Source organism: Triturus cristatus, chromosome 9 (genome assembly GCF_964204655.1).
Source record: "Triturus cristatus chromosome 9, aTriCri1.1, whole genome shotgun sequence".
Lineage (NCBI taxonomy): Eukaryota > Metazoa > Chordata > Amphibia > Caudata > Salamandridae > Triturus > Triturus cristatus.
The window spans coordinates 212,518,860-212,542,061 of NC_140592.1; the positions used below are offsets into that span (position 1 = coordinate 212,518,860).

The 23,202-nt window shown below is 45.3% G+C and overlaps 1 protein-coding gene across 2 annotated transcripts in view; it reads left to right on the forward strand.

Annotated features, from left to right (window-relative positions):
• Positions 1-23,202, forward strand: part of FAM3D (FAM3 metabolism regulating signaling molecule D) — a 517,653-nt gene that overhangs the window by 297,073 nt on the left and 197,378 nt on the right. For both annotated transcript variants that reach the window (XM_085624738.1, XM_085624737.1), the window contains one exon: positions 4,393-4,516. In XM_085624738.1, the coding sequence (XP_085480864.1) occupies positions 4,393-4,516 (124 nt within the window). The remainder of the gene's footprint in view (positions 1-4,392; positions 4,517-23,202) is intronic.

Genomic DNA, 23,202 nt, shown 5'->3' on the forward strand with positions numbered 1-23,202 from the left:
CATTAGTGTAATGAATCTAAAACTTTGAATCTGAGGCTTCTGGGAGCAGTGCTTAGCATCCCAAGGATGTTATTGGCCAGCTTTTCATTTACTTTTGAGATGCACTAGTCTGTATGGACAATCTACCTATGCAAATCTGCAAAATAGTGCCTGCAGTCTTCTGTTGTCTAAGAAGTTGACTTCTGATCAGTGAATGGTGCACAGAAACTGTCTGTGCTCTTGAATTTTCTTCAGGATAATATTACATTTGCATTGAGGTATTTTGTGCTTTTCAGAGCTATTTTGGTCCCGGACTAGAATCACTGTACCTTTAATTTTATTCTAACTCCAGACAAGTTCAGTGATAGGTGAAAATATTGAATATATGCGGCTGACAGAAGAATGACAGTGCACTTAATTCCTCGTTTTAAAACCCTGTCCTTTCAGACGCAAGTCAGTATTTTTCTTGCGTTGGGTTTAGGCTTTTGGGTGCATCATTTCTTGGACAAACAAGGCACTCAGATGAAATAGTGTTTTCTTCATTCTTTATTATACTTCTCTAGTCAGTGTGAGTACCGGTCAGTTCATGATGAGTGCTGCAACCAGCGAGTGCCCATTTACGAGGGTATATGTGAGCAAGGGACCTGGTTGCAGGCTTGCCTTGGCTGTTTTTATCATATCAGTAGGTTGTATACCTCTGGACTAAATTGTGGGTTAATCTGCGATTGCTCTGTCTATGGGTTCACACAAGATTTTGAAAATAAGGATACCGATTCTTCCACCTTTATGCCACCATATAAAAAATACAAAACATACTGATTATCTTGTTTCTAGCTGCATTACGTCTTAAAAGGCTAAGTACATATGGAAAGACAACAGAAAGTATTTCACAAACATCTGTCTTGGGACTGCTCCAAGTCTTCCACCACAGTAAGTCTTAGAACATGTTCTTCACTGGGAACCCTTTAATGTGTTACCTCATATCTGCACAAGGTTTCCCCAATTTCAGAACATATGATTTATTAAGCTCGACCAGGCTCACCATGCCATGGTACCAGTCATTATTAAAAAAGGGAGAAATGTTCTTATTGATTTGTGTTCCAATTCATAATCTCCATTTTCATTGGAATCTCATTCTACCCAGAACATTTTCCAAAAATGAATTAAGAGGTCACATAGACATTGGCACACATCCCACCAACTTGACAGGTCAATAGAGGCCTTGGCTTCTCCTTCCTTAGTGGAAGACTGCCTGCCATATTTTGAGATCCTAACATCCTGGCGATGATCTCAATGCCTTCTGTACATCTGCTGCTGATGTGAATGCACAGAAGGAGGAGACGTTTTCCAAATGAGCTGGCAAACGTTTTTGTTTTCTGTAAGCAAACCCCCTCAGGCATGGGGTTGTGTCTGAAAAACAAAAACAAAAATATCTCTTATGTACATTGGGCCCGATTCACAAAGGTAAGCTGAGACGAAAGTCTAACTTTGCGACTTTTGGTATTCACAAAGGGCATTTTCAATTAGTAAAGTTAGACTTTTGTCTCAGTTTACCTAAACGTTTGGTCTCAGTTAGACTTAAGAACAAATCTTAAGTTAAACTGAGACAAACTTCTAACTTTACTACTCATAAATGCCCAAATGCCCTTTGTGAATACTGAAAGTCTTAAAGTTTAACTTTTGTCTCAGCTTACCTTTGTGAATCGGGCTCTGTGTGTTTTCTCACGGACCGCCTTGGTTATTTGGATTTTTTCCCCGAGATTTCTTTTTGGTCTCAAACGGATAAAATGAACGTTAGAATGAACACGCTAAAGAGGATGGGCCTTTTTGATGTGTAGTAACAAACGGCCCAACGACGGATGTGCAGTCTGTCAAGGCTTTCCATCGCTGAAGCCAGTTGAGGCTCCTATGTCTGTAAGCTAGCACGTTGCCAATCTATGAAAGAGGCAGATGAACCCTGAGAGTGGAGAGGGAGTTGAACCTACTCCCTCAATATCTAAATGAAACCCCAAGGCTTGAAAACAGCCCATTAGCAGTTGTGGACTTCACTAATAGTATTGACAGATCATCTGAAATAAAACCATATACAGTGCTTTGTGCTAGAAAAAAAGTTATGTTCTTCTGCTTATTTCTGTATTAATTCACCTCACTATACATCTCCATACAGCTATTTCACATCTTTGCAAACCTCATCATATTACACCACACCACTAATGCCTGTGCTGTGTGCCACTAGTCGGATCAATCCTTACAAGGCTATGAATGGGACACATGCATCTAACATTCACACCACACAGCATCAGTGGGAATACCATTAAACTTTAACACACTACAAAATACCATAATGCAAATAATCCCAAGTTGTTCACCCATGCCTAAAGTGGTTCTGAAAATGCTACTTCAACTATTAACATTGCATAAGAACTCTAAGAACAAGGTATCCTGCATCAGTTATCAATACTCTCCACCATACCTCATTGCTCCTCCATATCATGTCCTCTCCTCCTCTGTATTATGACACTGTTTCTGACAACATACCACATTAGCCTCTTCAGGTAAGTACTGTCCAACAATTATACTTAGCAGACAACATAGTACACGTGTAGGACACATCACAAAATCACACAATTGCCTACATGCACACACAGACCTACCTTCTGTACACTGTAACTCATTTATGTGAATTCGGAGTTCTCATGATGGCCTGGACGACCGACTGCCATTAACAATACCTCTGATGGAACAAGACATAAAAAACACATTTTAAGGAAGCACACACAAACCGATCAATAAGCAGCATACATACTATACCATCCCTAACCACTGCCATCCTTGAACATGCTTAGTTTAGGGTAAGGTTGCAATGACTCTCCATTGTGACTAACCACCCACACACCTTCACCATAATACCCGTATGTTGAACACTCAACAAGTAATAGATTATGATCTTGGTTCCAGGTTAAGGGCACTAACTGTAGAAGACTACAGTAACCAACTCCTCAACAGGGCTTAGAGACCATGGGGGTCATTATGATGGTGGGTGGATGGCCACAGCCTGGCTGGCGGCGGAGATCCGCCCGCCATCAAAACATGATTTACCCTGCCATATTATCATGGCGGGGGGCACTGCGGCGGGCAGAAAGTCCGTCCGCCTCTTTTCCGCCAGTCGGCAATCGTTACGAATGCCGGCCGGGCGTAGCTGGGGCATAACATGCTGGCAGTGCCTTCCAAGCACCGCCAACCATATTATGTTGACGGTTGGCAAGGCCTTTCTATGGCGGCAGAAAGGCTGGCGGGAATTGCTTTGGGGGCCCCTTGCCAGGGTGGCGGTCACATCCTAATTGGCGGTGCGGGACCGCCGCACCGCTGGCAGCTGGTCCCAGCACCGCTAGGGTGGCGGGCGGACTGAAGTTCGCCCATCATCCTAATAAGCCCCTATGTTTGGTCCTCAGAAAAATCCAAGTAACATACTGTAAGAAATTCCTCTTATTTTTGAACTTTGCAATACTATCAAGCATTCCAGAAGCATTTATCATATAAAAAGAGTACAGGCAACAATATTGAGTCATTGTTACTATATCATTGGAATGGACCGTCTGTGTCATGGGTATTTCTTTCCTACCTGTTCTTTACTGTGAACCATGCAGCCTTTTACCTTGAGAAGTATAATGGTTGAGACATAGTTCACTACCCTGTCTGAAGAAATCACTATGTGCAGCCCTCCATCCTCCAAGAAGTGATGTGGTAATTTAGTACAGGGTTTATGATACATGCAAACCATTGTATTTATGTTATATTAATGATAGGATGGATGCATGGTTTTATGGTGCCTCTGGTTAAGCACTATTTTTTCATCCTCATTATCCAGCAATGTGGCCATTGCTTATTGGGACCAAGTGATAGCTGCGTCCTAGTCGTGGCAAAAGTGGTGACCTTCTAGTGCCGTGCCCTAAATGCAGTACTAGATAGCATTTTTATACCGAACCTTTTTATACAGAACCAATGTTAATTAGAGGCTGATTTTCAGAGCCTCTAAGGACTGATATAAAGTCGCTCATTTGGCGACTCTTTCTCACTCCCTGATTAGCCACACCTCTTAATTCGTGCTTTTTCTGTGTATCGACTGCATTCGATCGATGAAGTTGCTTGCGCTGGGGTGCCATCAGATTACTATCGCATCAGACTCCTGAAATCCCCATTTTACAGTAGAGGCTTGTAACAACCAGGAGCACATGTCATAGCAATAAATTGATTACCCACCATTCTTTGATCTCATGGGATAAGAGATGCACAAGACATGTATATCCTCTATCCTGGGAACCTTGGCTACCACACAATCATAAAGCACCACTGTCGTAATTTTAAACAAAACCTGAAATATTAAGAAATGTGTTCTGTTTACTTTCCATTTAGCTACAAAAGCACCAGCAACGAAATGTGGAATTGAAAAACATTGCCCTGAAAATTACTACGCATTTAGAATAATAAGTGGAGCAGCTAATGTTGTTGGCCCTTCAATGTGCTTCGAGGACAAAACGTAAGTCTTGGGGGAAGAAAAGGTTTGCTGCTATAGTTGTATTGCTGTATTATTTACTGTGCTACCCTTTTAACAACCTGTTCACTCTTGTTACCGCCAGTTCACATGATGTGGTTATATATTGAATGTTAAATGATGACTGGTGTCTACTAATATTCTAAAGGTAGTGAAAATGTATTAACCCTTGGTGATAATAATACGTTTAAACAATTGAGTTAAGTCCCAATCACACCCCAAATTTTGAGCCCATGTGTTAGAACGTCACAGCTTCAAAAGACCATAACAATCAATGTATTTTAAAAATATTTGTGTAAAATTTATTAAAAACACATTGCGAATGCAATTAAAAATAGACATACAACTGTCTAATGTCTTAAAACAGAAAACATGTAACACAAGCTTCACATATAATTGATAGTAACCTCCTCTATTGAGACACTTAGCTGTAACAAACAGATAACAGAGAGACAACAGAAGACCATATTTTTGTCATTAATTAACACATCCGTTCTGTCAAAGATCTTTTCTTAATAGTTCATCCTAAGCTTTTTATCTAATTCTATTTTGTTAGGAGAACCTCTTCCAACGGATTATGTTGATTTCGGCGTCGACGCATTTCGATGGCTTTATTCAATATTCCATCTTTTTCAAGACCAAAAAATGTAGCTCTCCTATAATTGGCACTGGTTGGTTACCATTGTATCACACCCCCTGTTGGCAAATATGAATGTAAAGAATTTAATATGATGTAATTTACCAACAGGGGGTGTGATACAATGGTAACCAACCAGTGCCAATTATAGGAGAGCTACATAATCTGTTGGAAGAGGTTCTCCTAACAAAATAGAATTAGATAAAAAGCTTAGGATGAACTATTAAGAAAAGATCTTTGACAGAACGGATGTGTTAATTAATGACAAAAATATTGTCTTCTGTTGTCTCTCTTTTATCTGTTTGTTACAGCTAAGTGTCTCAATAGAGTAAGTTACTATCAATTATATGTGAAGCTTGTGTTACATGTTTTCTGTTTTAAGACATTAGACAGTTGTATGTCTATTTTTAATTGCATTCGCAATGTATTTTTAATAAATTGTACACAAATATTTTTAAAATACAGTGATTGTTGTGGTCTTTTGAAGCTGTGACGTTCTAACACATGGGCTCAAAATTTGGGGTGTGATTGGGACTTAACTCAATTGTTTAAACGTATTATTATCACCAAGGGTTAATACATTTTCACTACCTTTAGTAGTACCCTAATCCCCTGGTTGCAAAGGGGTCTCTCTCATTTCTTCTTTAGGTCTACTAATATTCCACATTCAAAGTATGCCTCCAATAATGTCCATTCTGGATGACTTCCACAGTCTCGCCATTATCAACGTGCTACCAATTATGAATAAATGCACATTTATATTTACTTCCCAGCAATAGTTCACCAATCTTTACTGTTTAATCGACTGATATCCCCAACATGCTTTGAAACCATAGGTTGTTCTTTCCACAACTGGTGTCCCCTGATCCCACTTCTTCCAAGTTGTGTAGTTTCCCCATTCTATGCCTCCATGTTCCCTCCTACTCCCTACTCCTTCTTTTACTTTCCTACTCCTTTCTCATATTGTGGCATTTTCTTGCTATGATCCTATGTCTTTGCCTCTTTCTTTTGTCAACTAAGATATATGTTATAAAAGGAAATATTTGGAGTCCTTGGCTGAAATATATATTGCTCACTTCAAGGAAGCCTATTATTATTATTTTTTTTTTAAATAATCCTACATACAATGCAAGGACGCTGCATTGAATCAGCTCTAGATAATCCCTCATAATATTCCAACTAGCTTATCTTTGAGGTGTTTAGGTGTTTGGCCTCTTAAGAACTGATGTCCATAAAATACAATAGTGGACAGAGTCGGGTCTTGTGGCTCATTGGACAAATGCATCCACTGCAGGGGCCTGTGTTTGACCTCATGGTCAGAAGTTCAAATCCTGGTCGATCCACTCAGCCTTTCATCCATCTGAGGTTGTTTAAATGAGTACTATTGAGTTGGGTAACAATAAACATCTGTAATTCAGCACTAAGAGACCTTGTTGGGGTGAGTGTGCGCTTTACAAATACACATGTTATGTTATGGTAACAATGGAAATGGGCACCTGTGAGTTTGTCTCTGCTGAATCAGGAGACCACAGGGGATGCAGTAGCATCACCAGCTGAGTCAAACCTGCAAAAGGGCACCTCCCTCGCCTGGAGCGTGGGCCAGCCCCACTGGGGCCCTCGAGGTGGCTGGCGTGCAGCGGTGCAAGGACTGCACACCTGTACGGTGGCTAACTGTTGCCTTTTTGTGCCAATTGCAGAGAGGAGGTCCTGGCTCCCCCACAGCTGTGGGTGGAGAACGGTGTGTGCATGCAGCTCTGGTAGAAGCCCATTTTAGCTTGGGACTTGCCAGGGCCGGGTGAGCTCTCGACCTCTTGGAGGGCCCACTGCCCTCTTCTTAGCCTCATCAGCTTTCCATGGGTCATGGCTGGCTGGCCCCTATAGAGACCGTTGGGCCCGCCTCCCTGCCTGTCTCCTTTGGTGCCGGTAGTGACTTTGTGCAGGATCGGTGGTCCCTTCCCCCTCATCGGCCACACCTGGATTAGAGCTGAGGCTGGACTGGGGAGTCTAGTGCCCTGTTTGTTTGCCTGGGGCATCCCGGGACAGTTGGGCGCCCTCGCACTGCTGGAGTAGGAGCACGGCCGGTTCCTGTCACCACATGCAGCTAGGGCTTGTTTTGGACTGGGGGATGCTTTTGGCCTTCCGTGGGCTTACTCCCCCCTGGTGGGACATGCCACCTTCCCACTGTTCCATCTCCTCAACCCTTGCTGGACATGCCTTTTGGGACCCATGTGGCATGGGGCATTGCATTGCATCCCATCCTTAACTGGGCGGTGGAGAACCATGTGGTGTTGCATCTGGTAAGCTGCGTGCCTGGCCCCTTGGACTGATCCGCAGAGGCCATCCCACCTTGCCTACTCAGGTCCTCTCTCCCCTCATGAGTTGTGGCTTCAGGTTGCACGTGGGTGCCTGCTTTGCAACCCGGCTGGGCGACCAACCTCATAAGAGGCTGCATACGAGGCAGTGTGCCAGTAACCTTCCCAAGCCCATACCAACCTTCATTCCGGGACCTCCGGTACCTGCCTCTCCTCCCTCCATGCAGACCGCTTAGCCAGCTGGTAGGATACTCGCCGGGTCCACTGAGGGAACGTGGGCCTTCCTTGCATCGGTAGTGCTGAGGATGCCTTCCGGAAAATCAACCCACCAGCTGTTCTTCACGGAGGTTGTTTTGCTGTTCTGTCCTGCGACTGACCCACCTCAAGACCCCACGATGGACCGAATTCTGCAATAAATCACCACAGTGGATCATCGCATGGAGGGCATGGGCACCAAGATAGCCGACCTTGCAGTGGAGTTAAGGTTTACATGGGTTGACATTGCCAGTTTCAGTGATACGGTGGAAGGGTGGAGCACCATCTGTTGACCGTAGAGGAGCGGCCCAACTTGCTCCCAGGTCGGGACTCTGAACTCTGGCTTCTCAGTAACAAGCTTGCTGACTGAGGTCCAGCTTACAGGTTCCTCAATAAGTCAAGCATCACAACAAAGGAGTGTGCAGTTCCTTTAAAGAGATATAAGGGAGACAGGTCAGTAGTGAGCTGAGGAATCAATAAGGTGGGAGTCTGATTGCTCAGAAGCAAGAGACCTCACAAACCCAGAAGGGTGTCATGCTTCATCATAGGGCATGCTACTTGTTAGCCAGCACTACAATGCCCAACTGGCAAACGCAAGTGTGCTCTTTTCTGGAGATCTTTTGTTTTTGCCCATTTCTCTGCTAAACAGGGATATCAAGATCTTGGCTGGGTTCTGGTGGCACATTTCTAGAGGTGGTGATCTGGACACTGATCCATCACTCCCAGGTGGATTTTTTTCCTGGCTCTCATCACAGAACCACCTCCGTATCCTGGCCCATGCAGTGTGGTCCACCAAGGTTCTGCTAAAGAATGCCCTGGCCTTCTCCCTGGACACTGAGAAAGCATCTTACAGGATTGAGTGGGGCTACCTCTTTACAACACTCCGGCAGTTTGGCCTCGGAGCGGACTTTATAGCCAAGGTCCAGTGACCTTATGACTCCCCTACTGCTCAGGTCAATTGTAGGGATTTTCTCTCAGACTCTTTCCCCGTCGCAGGGGGGCCCGGTAGGGCCACCCCCACCCCTTATCTCCCTTCTTTTCCTCCTGGCAGTGGAGCCTTGGTCGTGTCCCTCCACCAGTCACCACGGTTGGCAGGCATTCCTATCCCTGAGGGAGCGCCGACCCTTTATCTCTGATATTGCGGGTGACCACCTGAGCAGCTGTATCTGCCTAACCATTTCAGTGGAAGCCCTCACTTCTCAAATACCTGCAGATCTACAGCAACCAAGGTCTGGACTGCATGGTGGCAGACAAGCTCAACCCGCTACTGGTATGCACAAAATTGGACTGGGATAAGTGGTCCCACCTCGGTCTCTCGCTGTGGGACAGGGTGCAGGTGGTCAACATGGTGACTCAGCTTAGATTCACCTACGTTTTGGGCATGCTTCCCTTGCTCATGTCTCTCTTACTGCTGCGGTCATTGTATAAGGGCATCAGGTCCTTCTTCTGGGGGTAATCCCGCCCATGCTGGCCACTAGCAGACTCATAGCCCACCGCTTTTGTGGCGGACTGAGCCACCCCTAGTTTAGAATTATGCCCTAGCCTTGAACTTAGTGCAACTTGCCTGCATGCTCCCCTAGACCCCATACCCCCGCTATGGGTCACAATTGAACGAAACATCCTGGAGTGCCCACGGGGGCTGTACCCCATCTCCTGGTATGATGCTTCCAACCCCAGTTTGAGGAATCCAATGCTCCAGGCTATGGCCAAATACAGGGTGTGTCACACCGTCTCTTCTCGTGGACGCTTGCCTGCATGATCAGGTGCCCTTGTGGGGCAATGCCGGCCCTCGCATTGGTGGTGAGGTGCTTTATTAGAGTGTGTGGTGCACTACAGGGATTCTTACCCTCCATCATGTGCTTGCCCAGGGTCCCTCTAGTCCTTTGAAGCACTCCATAAAGAGTTGTCTGCCGCCCCATCAGTACTGGAGGTACCTCCAGCTGAGTCACTATCTCGCCCACCACCTAGGCCCCTCGGCCATGGACCCTCCCTCCATAGTGTTGTGCAACTTAAAGGTCTGGAAACACTTCTAGGGGCGATGTCCAGCTTTTACAGCCTCCTGATCCTTCATTGGAATTCCTCGCCCCTGATAGACAGTCTGCGCAGCAAGTGGCAGGCTCGCCTCCAGGTAGAGTATGAGCTGTAAGACTTGGCGGAACTATTGGAGGCTCTGGGCAGTGGAGCCAGGGAGGCCCAGCTGCAGTTTTGCCTTTTTGAATCACTCCCTGACTGGCACTGGATCCTGGCAAAGTCACCGGCAGCAGGACTGCTGCCCCACTCCAACTGCTGGCACTCCAACAATGTACGCTGCTGCAATCTGGTTCAAATTCTTTGTGACTGCCCCACTGTCCGGCCCTTTTTGGATATCTTCTGCCAATTCCTATGCTGCAAGCTCAAGCCCTGATCCTGCTCCATGATTTCATGGATTCTCCAACCTTGTCCTGACACGAATGCTCCACACCTCCCTTGCAAAGGCAAAAATCTCTGTTCTACGGCATTGCCCCCCCCCCTCTTTTCCCCCAATGCACGAAGAATGGCTCTCAGTTACGTAGCAGACGGCCTTGTATGAGCGAGTTATTTAAAATCCACAAGACAAGGCGGAGACCTTCCTCTGAACCTGGACGCCCTTCCTGCAGGAAGGCGGTGCTGAGCGTTCCGCACTGTTTCTGCGTTGGATGGGTCTTCTAATTTATTGTGGTCCCACAAGCTTTGGTCATCCCCCACTGGCCATTTCATGGGTTGCTGCTGTCATTGTGGACCTACCTCTGGACCCCAACTCCTTGTCCTTCCTCCTCACCTTCTCCTCCACCTTTCCCTCCCTCTTCTGATATCCCCCTTTTCTCTTCCCTTTCCCTCACTCGACCTTCGCTCCTTCCTCCTCTGTTTTCTCCCTTGCTCTTCTTTGCCGTCTCCTATCGTCCCTGCTCTTTTCTCTCCCCTGACTGGGGGGGGGGGGGGGGCTCTCCGTCCCCTTCCTTTTTTTTCTCCCCTCCCTCACCACGGGATTCCCCCCCCCCCCCCCCCTCTCTCCGTCCTCCTCTTGTCCTGGGTTTGCCTGCTTATCATCGGATGTTTATGTGGTGCTGTGTCCTACTTATGTACCATATGTGCCCATGGATTTAGTGGTTTCTGCGGGCTTCCACTACACTACACTATACTGACGTGTATACCCTGTTGCTATGACTCTATTCCCCCTGCTAAACACGAATAAAGAAATGTGAAAGTGTTATAAAAAAAATACTATAGGGTAAAACGCAATTTACAAATATAGTTTCACACTTATGTAAAACACAACAAAATATTGTATGGGGGCACAATCTAATTCTGGATTCACAGATGCATGCATAGTGTAATTTTGCCCTTGCAAATGTGATTTGCTCACATGGCTATTTGCCTCCATGGTTTAAATTCTATTTGAACACATCTGCTCTCAGCTGCCAGTTTCCGGGGTGAATTCAGTTTTTTGCTGATGACTTCCCGCCCCGAATATGCTTATAGACGTACTCCTTTCATGGTAACAAATAAATGTGCATGCATTCCGTGTGGGAATGTGGAGGTGACGCCCCAAAATGGTGTGAGCGACGGATTTATCTACGGAGCAAAAATTTACCTCGTAGAGAAACATGAATGTTTCAAAGTGCAAATGCATGTTCGTGGTCGATTTCAACAGGCGAAAACGTGCACCCCTTGTCCTTAAATGTTTACATATTTAGGAAATATGCAATTCAAAGGAATATTCCTGCTTTTCTTATTAATTTCAAACATAGTTACAATTTTGAAAACATAGGTGCATTCCCGACTTTAAATCGGGGTCATTAAGGCGTAGAGCTACAAACTTTCTTTATTAGCACAGTTTAGCAAAAGAGGGCTTCACGCAGCCTACGTCGAATCACCTATTTATTTCCAAAACTGGGGGTTAACCTCGGAATTGTATTTTGTTTTTCCATTGATCATATATATTTGTTGTTCAATGGTGCAAATGCAAAAACAACAGTTGATGGACAGAATGCAGAACAATGTCATACATTCACCCCAGTACAGAGATCTGGGCCTAAATCCATCTTGTTTTGCTCACCATGCTGTTCCAGTTTGAACCAAGCCATATGCAAATCAGTCTTGACCCTGTGCCTCATGGGAACAGTCCAGCCCGAACTGCCAAGCCAGGTCCTCCCTGGACTAGAAACAAGCATCCTAGGACCGGTTTTGGGGTTTCACCCCTCTTCAGCCAGGATAGCTTGATTCCAGTGGCATGGAGAGCACAGGACCCACGTTTGGGCATACCCTTCCCACTCGGGGTGACAAATGAAAAAACAACAGTTGATGGACAGAATGCAGAACAATGTCATACATTCACCCCAGTACAGAGATCTGGGCCTAAATCCATCGTTTTTTTGCTCACCATGCCGTTCCAGTTTGAACCCAGCCATATGCAAATCACTCCAGTACAGAGGCACAGGATCAAGACTGATTTGCATATGGCCGGGTCTAAACTGGGGTGTCATGGTGAGCAAAAGAATTATGGATTTAACCCAGATGTCTTGACTGGGGTTGAATGTTTTGATTTGTTCTGCATTCCGTCCATCAATTGTGTGTTTTTTGCTTTCTCGCCCTAAGTGCGTCAGGTATGCCCAGACGTGGGTCCTGGGCTCACTGTGCCACTGGAATCAAGCTATCCTGGCTGAAGAGGGGTGAAAGCCCGAAACCGGTCCTAGGATGCTTGTTTAAGGTCCAGGGAGGACGTGGCTTGGCAGTTCGGGCTGGACTGTTCCCATGAGACACAGGGTCAAGACTGATTTGCATATGGCCAGGTCTAAACTGGGGTGGCATGGTGAGCAAAAGAATTATGGATTTAACCCAGATCTCTTGACTGGGGTGAATGTTTTGCTTTGTTCTGCATTCCGTCCATCAATTGTGTGTCTTTTGCGTTCAATGGTGCAAAGCCGGGGCTTCACTCACTGTGGATACCGGTTCCTTTGAGAGTTACACGGCCATTCTTGCCCGAAATATTTATATATATACAGAATGCTCACTTCCTTTGTTTTGAAATAATATTTGATTCACCAGTTTGTTTTTTACTACACTCTAATACCTTTTAAGGGAAAACATACAAATTGCTTCATTAAAGTAGAGAAATGTTTTCGCCCCTTCCTATTTATTGTTCTGATTTCCTGAAATATATTGCAAGCAGATTACTGAACAACTAATAAATGATGCCCCGAGAGTCCATCGTTTTTTTTCCGGTGTCATAGGTAGATTTACCTCCCTGAGTAAAATATGTAACTGTACAAAATGCCTTTGAACAGAGTAAATCTAAAGCCGCATAGAAATATGACTACATTTCTAATATTTTACTAGGCATTAAAATTCTGCAGAAATTATTCTCGTTGTTTGCTCAGATATCTTTGTGAGTTTTAATACAATTTACTTTGCAAAAGAGTTAATCCGTTTTGAATTCTGAAGTAAAGAAATATATACTCATTTACATCTTCAACTCTACTTAGATTAATGGCAATGCCAGAAGCCATGAAGGGCATAAAATATTCTGAATTGTGTATGAAACCAATTCCAACAAAAGGAAAAACAAAAAGTACATTGTAAGATTATGCCTAGGATATATTTTTGACTAGTAAAAGCAGAAGTTATACCTTATTAGTTTTTAAAATACTCTCTGTGCACCTATTCAGAATATGCTGTGCACCTATTCAGAATATGCTGTTGCTTTAGCATGAAATACCTCGAAAAAATATGCGACAAGAGGCATTTGGCAAAACGGGAACAGTTCCTTTAATTGAGCAATGCGGCCGGGAGCACAGTCACAAGCATAGGGTCTGAGGACTATCTCAATTTATAATCCATCTAACATAGACTTTAATACAGTTCATTGAATGCAATAGATTGTTTCTAGCTATCCATTTTTGGTAGAGAATGTGTACCTCTGTTTTAGAAGCCATAACTGAAGGTATTGGATGAGGAATACAGGTGTGACTCGACCTTGTGTGGACACAATGCTGCCAGTGGGCAACATGTCCGGCTCAGGGGCACTCATGGCATGTCTCTTTGAAAATGGTGCAGTGCGTGATTGGCAAGAGTCAATCTCCCATTATCCAGGTGATTCCCTGGGATAAATGTGCAGCAGGACACACCAATCTTGGCACACACCAATCCCTCCGTCGCGGTCGTTAACTCTAACACATACTGATGCTGCATCAGTATGAGGCAGATTGCTCTCAGTTCCTCATTGATTGAATTAAGGCCAAACTCAGTGCTGTTCATTATTTTAAGCATTCCATCTAGTGATTTGAAGCCAGCGGCCATTAGCTTTCCTCTGCGTGGTGAAGAAGGGCATGGACCCTTCTGCTGATACTTGTGACGTCGGGAACAGTCTAAATTCTTGTGCAATGTCATGTTGTCTTCTTCTTTAGCGGGTAATGATACAAGTCTGAGAGTTCTTCTCCGGGAATGACCAGGGTAGGGGTGTGTATGGTGACGAGAGAGCAAAGTCTGCACCATCTGGGGACGAGCTGAGTGTCTGCAAATGCGCCACATGGTCAGTACATATCCATCAGCCTGGAGATGCCCCATTCAAAAGTGGCTAATGCAGGTAAGAGTAGTGGGGTGGTGGGGCCGGGTGGGAGGGATTTTGACAGACGACGACAAGGGAAAATTAATTATTTATTTAATTTTCCCTTGTGGTTGTCTGTCCAATACCCACCCGCAACCTGGCTCCACCGCCCCACCGCTCTTACCTGCACGGGCCACTGCTGTCCCAATTACATATCCAGCATGTGCAGGGCTGTGCCACAGTTTTCATTCATGCCCAGTGGAAGCGTTCCTTTGCCTCTGAAACATAAGAAATAGAGTGTACGTTTCAATACAATTAGGGGTGGCCCCATCCCTTCAAGCCAAGTGTATCTGCTCACCTTGGTGTCCTAGATTTCCTGACATTGGGTGTCTATGCTTTTGTTCAACCCTTCCCTATGAGACTAATTTCCCTTTGTATCATCGAGCTGGATGGCCCTACACAGTAACTTGATGTTGGGGGTCCACTTGTTGTTAAAGAAGAATGGCACGGATATGCTAAGGGCCACCCTTGGACCACAAATAGAGGCAAGACTGGATGTGTTTGTGCATTGAGTTTGGCGTTTTGCTTCCTCTAAGAATCTCTTCTTTTGTGAAGTCTCAGGGCCAAACAGTATCCTCCTCTATGGTTCCCTTCCTGCGCATCCTGTCTAGCTCAGTTTGAATATCGCTAAACTCTATGAAAAGTTATAAAGCCGTGGGCTGGTCTTGCATCGGGTCAGATTCACTACTACTCTGTGGTGGTCTACCTTGTTAGGCTGGATTTTGGCCCAGATTTGGCATAGGTTTAAGTGGAGAATGCATTTTAATTTTTCCGGGGCTACCTCTTGAGATAAGTAAAGTCTTTCTGCACCTACTGCATATGGGATCAGCAAACAGACGTAACACCACCTGGATGATGTCTTAGAGCCCACAGCAGTCATGAGCTGATACGTTTTGTGTAAAATTGCACTTTGTAGTGCATGTGGGATGCTAGTGTTTGAGTTGGAGTAATTATAAGTGACATGGGAGAAATCGATACACAAGCCCTGTGATGGATTCTGAACAGAATCCATTTGGCCAGGTGGCTCTTTGGCAGCAAATAGGTGCAGTAGAACCTAAACTAGACAGAGGGTACCAAGAAGTGCAAAAATACATACCTTGTGATTGAACATTGTAGGTCTCTGATATGGATCCAGGGGAGATGTCTGTGGTACTCTAGTTATTGGGTGTTTTCCAGTGGCGTAGCAAAGGGGGTTGGGGTGGTCGGGGTCTGCCTGTGCGGCACAAGTTTTTGGGGCAGTGGCTTTCCCCAGATCTTACCTGCGGATGTCACGGGGTGGCTGCCACACGAATAGCCAGCAGCCCCCTGCTCTTATACACAGCCACCACAGGGCGTCTGCCGCAGGGCCCGCCATGAGCGGCATAATGGTTGTTCAACAGCAGACCTGTTGGTTAAGACCTTGGTTCATTTGTTATTTCAGAAAAACATTGCATGTGCATCATTGTTAATGATCGTTTCTTCGGGAATCCTGTATTTACCTCAGGGGTGTGTTCTCCACACTCCATTTACTCAATTTCTATTTTGTTGTGGGGCACCCGATGGTGGCCCTGGTCGTGGCAGTATATTTTTGATGGTTAAAATCTTAAAGGTGGCTTATGGGTAATCAGGCGAAATAATCTATTTAATGAGTCCTTGTACTTAAGTGGTTGCTTGGATTAGGTTTTGATGGAGTGTTCTTGTGATTATAGGTATGTATCTAACAGTTTTTATCTAGGGTTTTATGCGTGTCGCCAGTTTCCCGAGACCCTGTCTCTCCTGATGTGTGCCTGAGAGCGCCACTGGGGCAGGTACATTTCAGCCTACACATGCGAGGAACTGTATGTGGAGGGGGGTTGTCACTGTTGAGTGTTGTTGGTGGTTTTAACGTGCCCCAAGATCAAGTGTGTCTCAACATATGGCATGCAACGTGCCCCTCCATTGTGAAGCGAGATATCTCAGATCCACCCTTTCTCTAGAGGCTTCTCTTTTTGGGCTAACTTTTGGGCCCTTTTTTGGGGTTTTGGACATTTTTCTAGATCTTGCTTGATCTTCTATTTCACTTATCATGAGGCGAGGGGTCAGAAAGTCGTTTTGTGGCTCCCATGTACCCTTGATCACTGTCTTTTGGTGTCCGAGGCCGGGATTACTGCTTTCTCCAAATGGTGTATGTGAGACCTGGTGTCTTGGTCAAATGCTAGGCCTGATACGGGGGTGAGCACATTCTGTGTTCCACTCTCATCTGGAGCTGTGATGGACTTTACGGCCTCCCCTCTCCCAGGCACCCCTCTCTCCCTCAGACCACTTCTTCTCAGTCAGGTTTGGATCTACGATTCCTGGCTTGTGGCTAGGGACTTTCAGCTAGCGGGCATCCTCCTCTTGCTTATTTTGGAGGGCTATGGCGCAGTGACCAGACTTTGGATATTTAAACAAAACCCAAAGGAAAGAGCAGAAAACATTGCCGAGATCAGAAGAGCTTGGGGAATCCAGGGCCGAGGCCAGGAACCCTCGCCGAACTTTGCCTAGGGGTGATAAATGGACCAGGACTGCCAAGCAGCTCCGTGACATCTGGCTAACCTGACAAACCTCTCAAGCGACTCAGCGCTATGCGGGCACCTCGTAACTTATTGACTTTTGTGCGTGTGCATTGGAGGTTTTGGGATCTTCACTATCCCAAGCGTGCTGGAATCCTGGATCCCACCACTTGAGGACAGCTTTGTTTTAAACTGAAAGGGGGCCTCCATCTGGCCAAAGACTTCTAGTTTTTGGGGCACTATTGGAACTAATCTCCATACAGAAAATATGGGTCCCGGGCCATATGCCCGAGAATGGGGAGCTTTTGACTTGGTCATTGGAACCCGTACCATTAACTTTAGATGCGGGGACCTTGGTGCCTGATTTTTCAGTACTTGGTATGGGAGCCGTACCACCTCACATCAGATTTCCCTTCCCCTGGAGCGTGGTCAGCCAACCCCGCCATGCGTGATCAGCAGCAGAGTGGGGCCTTGGCTCACGCAGGCACCCTTAATGGCGGTGTTAGACCTGGTACCATTGCGTGAGTCTCCCTTCCATTTTTTCTGATTGCCTCCTCTGTTTTTGATATGTTTTGCTGGTTTAGATGCTTTGGGCACTGTGCCAGCGCTATTCAGTGCCACAGTGCAAGTGCTCCCTATTGTAAATTGATGTATTGATTAGTGACTCCATGATTGGGTTATTTGATTTACTTGTCAGACCCTAGTACAGTGCACCATGTGTGCCCAGGGTTTGTAAATCAAATGCTGCTGGTGGGCTTGCAGCACTGGTTGTGCTACCCACAGAAGCAGCTTGTAAAGTGTGTCTCCGGTCTGCCATTGCAGAGCCTATGTGCAGTCTGGTACTGCCATGCTGACTGGCAAAGTGCACCCACTTGCCAGTCCCTACACTTTCCCTTATCTTCATATCAGACACCCCTATGGTAGGCCCAAGGGCAGGGTGCATTGTAAGTTTAAGGTAGGACATGCCCTGGTGTGTGTGGCATGTCCTAATAGTGAATTATAGCCATTTTAGTTTTTCACAATTGCAAGGCTATCTGTTCCCCATAGGCCAGAATGGGCAGTTGGATTATTTCATTTTATAATCCGAACTGACTCAGGGAACATGGTAGAAATTCGAGTTTAGTATGCCTGAACTCAGAATGATGAAATACATCTTTTAGTAAAGTTTGTCTTAACATTCTGTGTTTGAAAATATCACTTTTAGAAAGTAGTTTTTTTCTTGCTTAACTGTCTCTGCTAGGTTGTGTATTGTGTGTCTGGTTCTGTGAGTGACAGGGGCTGGGGGATTCCAGGAGAGAGGGTGAGTTAGCACAGGGCTGAATAGAAAGATCTGCATGAAGATGGGTGGGAGGAGTTGCACCTGGGACCTAAATAGGGCTGTGCCTTCCCTCCACAATGCTGGCTCCACCTCCTGTGGTTCGTCTGATGTCTCTGCCCTGCACTGTGAAAGGAAAGAGGGAGTCTTGTCAACAAAGTGCTCCAGGAGTGACCAGAACCAGAAATATGGGGACCCAGACCCCAAGACTTTAGATCACTTCTGGGAACAAGACGAACCTTTTGCCAAGGAGAAGAACCAAGGAAGCTGCAGGAGTTTAGACTGCCCCTCTGCCAGTGTGCTGTTTGCTGGGTTGGCCTGCAGTGGTGTCTTCATTGCCAAGGAAAGGAGAAGGAACTTTTACAGAACTTTCCTCATCTTACAGAATATTACTCCAAGGGCTTGAACTTGTGCTTGCCTCCTGCTGAAGTCTTAGGGACAAAAGACTTCACCACTAGCTCCGCTCTGAATTTCCTTGCTGGAAATTCTATCTGCAGAAGCCTGCAAGTCGCTGGGAGCTGGAAGTGCAACGCAACAAGAAGAAGCATGTCGCCGCCGCAGCTGTTGTCGTCGCATCACCTGAGAAGCATGCCGCCTCCGCATCTCCCGAGAAGCATGTCTTTGTCGCAACTGTCTGCCGTCGCATCACCAGAGAAGCATGTCGCCACCGTGAGGGACACCGTCACATCACCGGAGAAGCGTGTCACAGGGCCTGTCGCAGCTCCAAAGTACAGAGTAGCCGCAAGGCTGCCAGGGCATGCACGCAACGACTTCACATCGTCGGATCAAGGGTGCCATCTTATCGCATCGCACCAGATTGTCGCATCGCATCGAGGTGCCGTCTTGCCGCATTGCAACCGGGTTGCAGCACAAGAATCTACGCATCACCTCCTCTCCGGTAAGGATCAAGACTTATCCCCTACTCTGCGCAAGCATTGAGACGTGATGCATCGTCTCCCCCAAAGCAAGGAACTGACGCATCTCCAATGCTGCAAGCCTTTTGTTTATTTTGCGTTACGCATCCAGGTACTTTTGTGAGAACTGTGTCGCATTTACCAGCAACTTGAACTAAGTTAATTCTACCATCTTTGAGTCAATTTTGAGTACAGTATTGTGGATTTTTGTCATTTGAGGTCTTGTGTTAAGTCTATATAAAGAATACTTATTTTTATAAAACCTGTGTGGTGTCCATCTGTAGTGTTTTCACTGTATTACTGTATGTGTTCACAAATGCTTAACACACTGCCTCTGAGATAAGCCTGTCTGCTCATGCCAAGCTACCAAGGGGGTGAGCAGGGGTTATCCAGTAGTGTAATCCCCTTTCCCTGACTTAGAAGCAAGGGTCCCTATTTGGTCAAAGGTACCTACCTCTGCCAACTAGAGACCCCCAGTTCTAACAGGCGGACTTTAGTGAGGTTACCTGATTGACAGAACACAGATAGGAGCCCTGAATCCCCAGATGCAAGTAAAAGTTTGTAATTTCATCATCATCTCCTTCTTTTAGCTTTGGTACAGTTAATTATTGGGATGTCGGTGAATGGGTAGCATTTTACTCTGGGGTTTTATCTTACTGTGCATTTGGACTCTGTGTTTGCTTGAAGGCATTACCTCCACAGACAGTTATCCATCCCTGCTGAGGCTGTGGCCCTGGTCCCTGTTGGGCTGAGTTCACTGTCTGTGGTTTCTGTTGCCACGTGTTTGTCCAACTAACTGATCCCTTGTATGGGATGCGGCAGCTGACTGGCCTCCCTGTGGCTGATTGTAAGGTGTTTTTGGATTTCCTGGGCTTTCTTTTGTAGTGGCTGACCCTGGCCATCGATTTCTGTTCATGGTATGCGTTTTACCAGCATCGATCTGCCAGGTGGCTCATCCTGTGGCAATAGTAAAATTCCCCAAGGTCTGGTTGCTGCCGAACTCCTTGGCCTCTGCTTCTATAGCTAGGTTGAAACCCTTTGGGGTTTTACGGTGGAGCCCTCTTTAAAACTGGTGCCATTTGCACGTTAGCAGCCAACACCACCCCTCAAGGGTGGTCTTTTTTAATTTGTGTTGGGCCAATTTAGCGGTGTCTCACTGGGCTTGCTCCTGTTTTTCTCTATCCTTCCCTTTTTTTTGTGGTAATGAAATATATGGATTTGTATCTCCCACCAAGGCTTCGTGTCTAATCTAACCACTCTGTCCAATATGCTTTCTATCTTGATGGGAAGCCCGTTTTTGAGAATATTGTAAAAAAATGCAACTTGTGGGCCTGTGTCAGTCCACGGCTCTCCTGTCTCCTGTCCCCATCATTACCTTATCCTATGCAGAAAATCAGTTACTGTCTCTGCCATTGGCCCTCCTACGTCAGGGCGGTCAGGGAACATCTCCCTCAGGGATGTTCATATTCGGTGCCTCTATGAATTGAATGCGTCCTATTATGCTTAGTGTTTTTCAGCATAATTGCTGGGATGTGAGCTTGGGTGAACAGCATGTTGGTCTGCCTAAAATGAGACTACTTAGCAGACTTTTGATATCGCCCTTTGGCTAGGTTTATTCCCTTGGTGTTCTTCCCAAAGCATGAGATCCATTTTCCTGATCCATCCAGCAATGGAGGTAACTTTATCTAACTTTGCGCCTATCTGGGGGATCAATCAGGGATTTCCATGTTTGTTTGCTGCCTACATGCCACCCCACCTGTAATCTGTCAATCAGTGACCTCAGGCCTGGGTCTCAGGGCCTGCCTCACTACGTATTTCTGAGTGGGGGTTGACGTGAAGTTCACAACGGGTGAATTTGTCAATAACGATGCAATTTCATTTTTATACGTGAGTGTATTGTTATTCATATTGACATCGAGTTTTTGGGTTGAGGAAGCTGTTGCTCGGGTAAAATGCCTACTCAGGCAGCAGAAAGCAGCAACGCCCTCTGGTACGACACGTGGTACCCTTTGCGCTGATTTTCCAGCATGGGACAAACTCCCCCCACTAAAAATCAGCATGAGCAGTGCAAATTAGCAGAACCTGCCTCTGGCAGAACTCCACGGAGTGCGGTAGAGATTTCCTGGCATTTCGCGGAGTTCCACAGAGTAAAACTCTGCCCAAGCCTAGTTATTGCATGGCGGAGGGAAGTCTACTTCCCCCAGAGTTAGCACGTCCTACACAAACTTGAGATGTTTCTCTTATCATATAGGTACATATCACATTATACTTGGTATATATCTGGGCAAGGACGTGTAAGGAATACTTTTTATAATATATATATATATATATATATATGGTAATTGTTTATGGCCACAGTTTGCTCATTAATATTTGCTTAGAATTATACACTTTTATATTTGCATGTTTATCTTATTAAGCATATTCATAGTACATAGCAAGAATCTACCTACAATAGACAGTTAAGCACTTTACATGTCATTAGGGTTAGTATTATCTCTTCCTCTGCTGTATGCTTCACTGTTTACCTTGTTCAGTCTAGAATATATGATTTCACACAGCATGCTGCTGGAGTTTATTGCTGAGAGTCAGTTGAGAGAATGAGAGAAGGAGAGCGAGCAGGAAGTCTGCAGTATATTTTCATCTTCTCAAAACTTGTCACTAATTAATAATAATCTATCTGTTCTTACCTCTTGAATATACCTCAGTACATGCAAGCAGAACCGGGCCTGGCTTTAGGGAAGTGTAACCGGTGCAGCTGCACCAGGCACTGACCTTGGGGAGGATGCCATGTTTAGAAATAACAAGGTTTTATAAGCACCTGCTAAAGAGTTCATTGTGCATCCTGTAGATATATGCTGCAATCAAAATGTCAAGATAACTCCAGTAATTATTATTCCTGCTGGAGAGAAATCAGAGTTTTGTTTAGTGGCAATTTGACTCATTATAAAGTAGCACAGAAGGTTAATATGCCCGCTGCAAGGAAAGTGTACCAGGCAGATGAAGGAACGGGGTTTTCTATACCTCTATTTTTCGATGTAATTGTTAATTAACCCCTGTCCCTGGGCATAAGGGCCATTGTTTGTCGGCAAGGAGAAATAAGACGGAGCAACCAACTACATCAATCGAAGAGCATGTTAAATCATTATGGCTTTTAGTAAGTCAATAAAGACAATTTTGTTTGAGTTGAAGGGTTTTATTCTCAGTTCTACGAATATTTCATAATTAATTAAAAAAGAATTAGTCTCTTAACTATCAGCATTAGAAGGGAACATAATTTGATAATTGATATTTCAATATAAAGTAAGATAGAATATTAGTCAAAATAACAATAAATATCGTAATAATGTAGCAAGCATGTTCAATAAAGGAAGTTCCTTAATTTAAATATGTTGGAATAAAGTCAAATAAAGTGTCAGTTCAGACACTTAATAAAGAGTTCTGATGAGAGAATCAATGCTCAAGTATATAGCCTTTGCATAATATGTTGGACAGTATTATCAGCGATAACTCAGCAGACATCGAAGAGCAATAGCCAAAATGAAAAAAAATCCAATGTAGGGAACCGGAGATATGAATTTGTAAAGATTTAGCAATATATAGCACATTTAAACCTATATAGCCCATTGGGACATCTGTTTGTACTAGACCGAGACAAAGTCAAAGTTTCAGGATGACCGCAATGGAGCCGTGCACGGCTACTGCTCACGGTAGGTCTCGGTCAGATTTTTTACCTTCAGACTTAGAAACATTTTTTGAGCTTTTCTTCCCAGGGTCCCTCGAAACACTCAGCCAGTCTGGAATCGGTGAGAGTTCGCAGGCTTGCCTTGCGACCAGCTCCTGGTCTAACTTGTGGAAGTCTGACCTCCGGAGCTTTCCAGCAGGATGAACCAGGGATCCAGGCCAGCTCTTGGTTGAAGGTGGGAGGCTCCAGTCTCGGGGTTTGTCCCAGTCACCTCTCCTTAGTTCGGACGTAGAAACCTATACGGAGCTTTTTCTTCAGGGGTCCCCCGCTGCTCTTCACCAGGCTGGATTCAGTGAGGGTCCGCCGGCTTGCATTTCAGCTTACTACGGGTCAAACTCTGGAAGTCAGACATCAGGAGCTT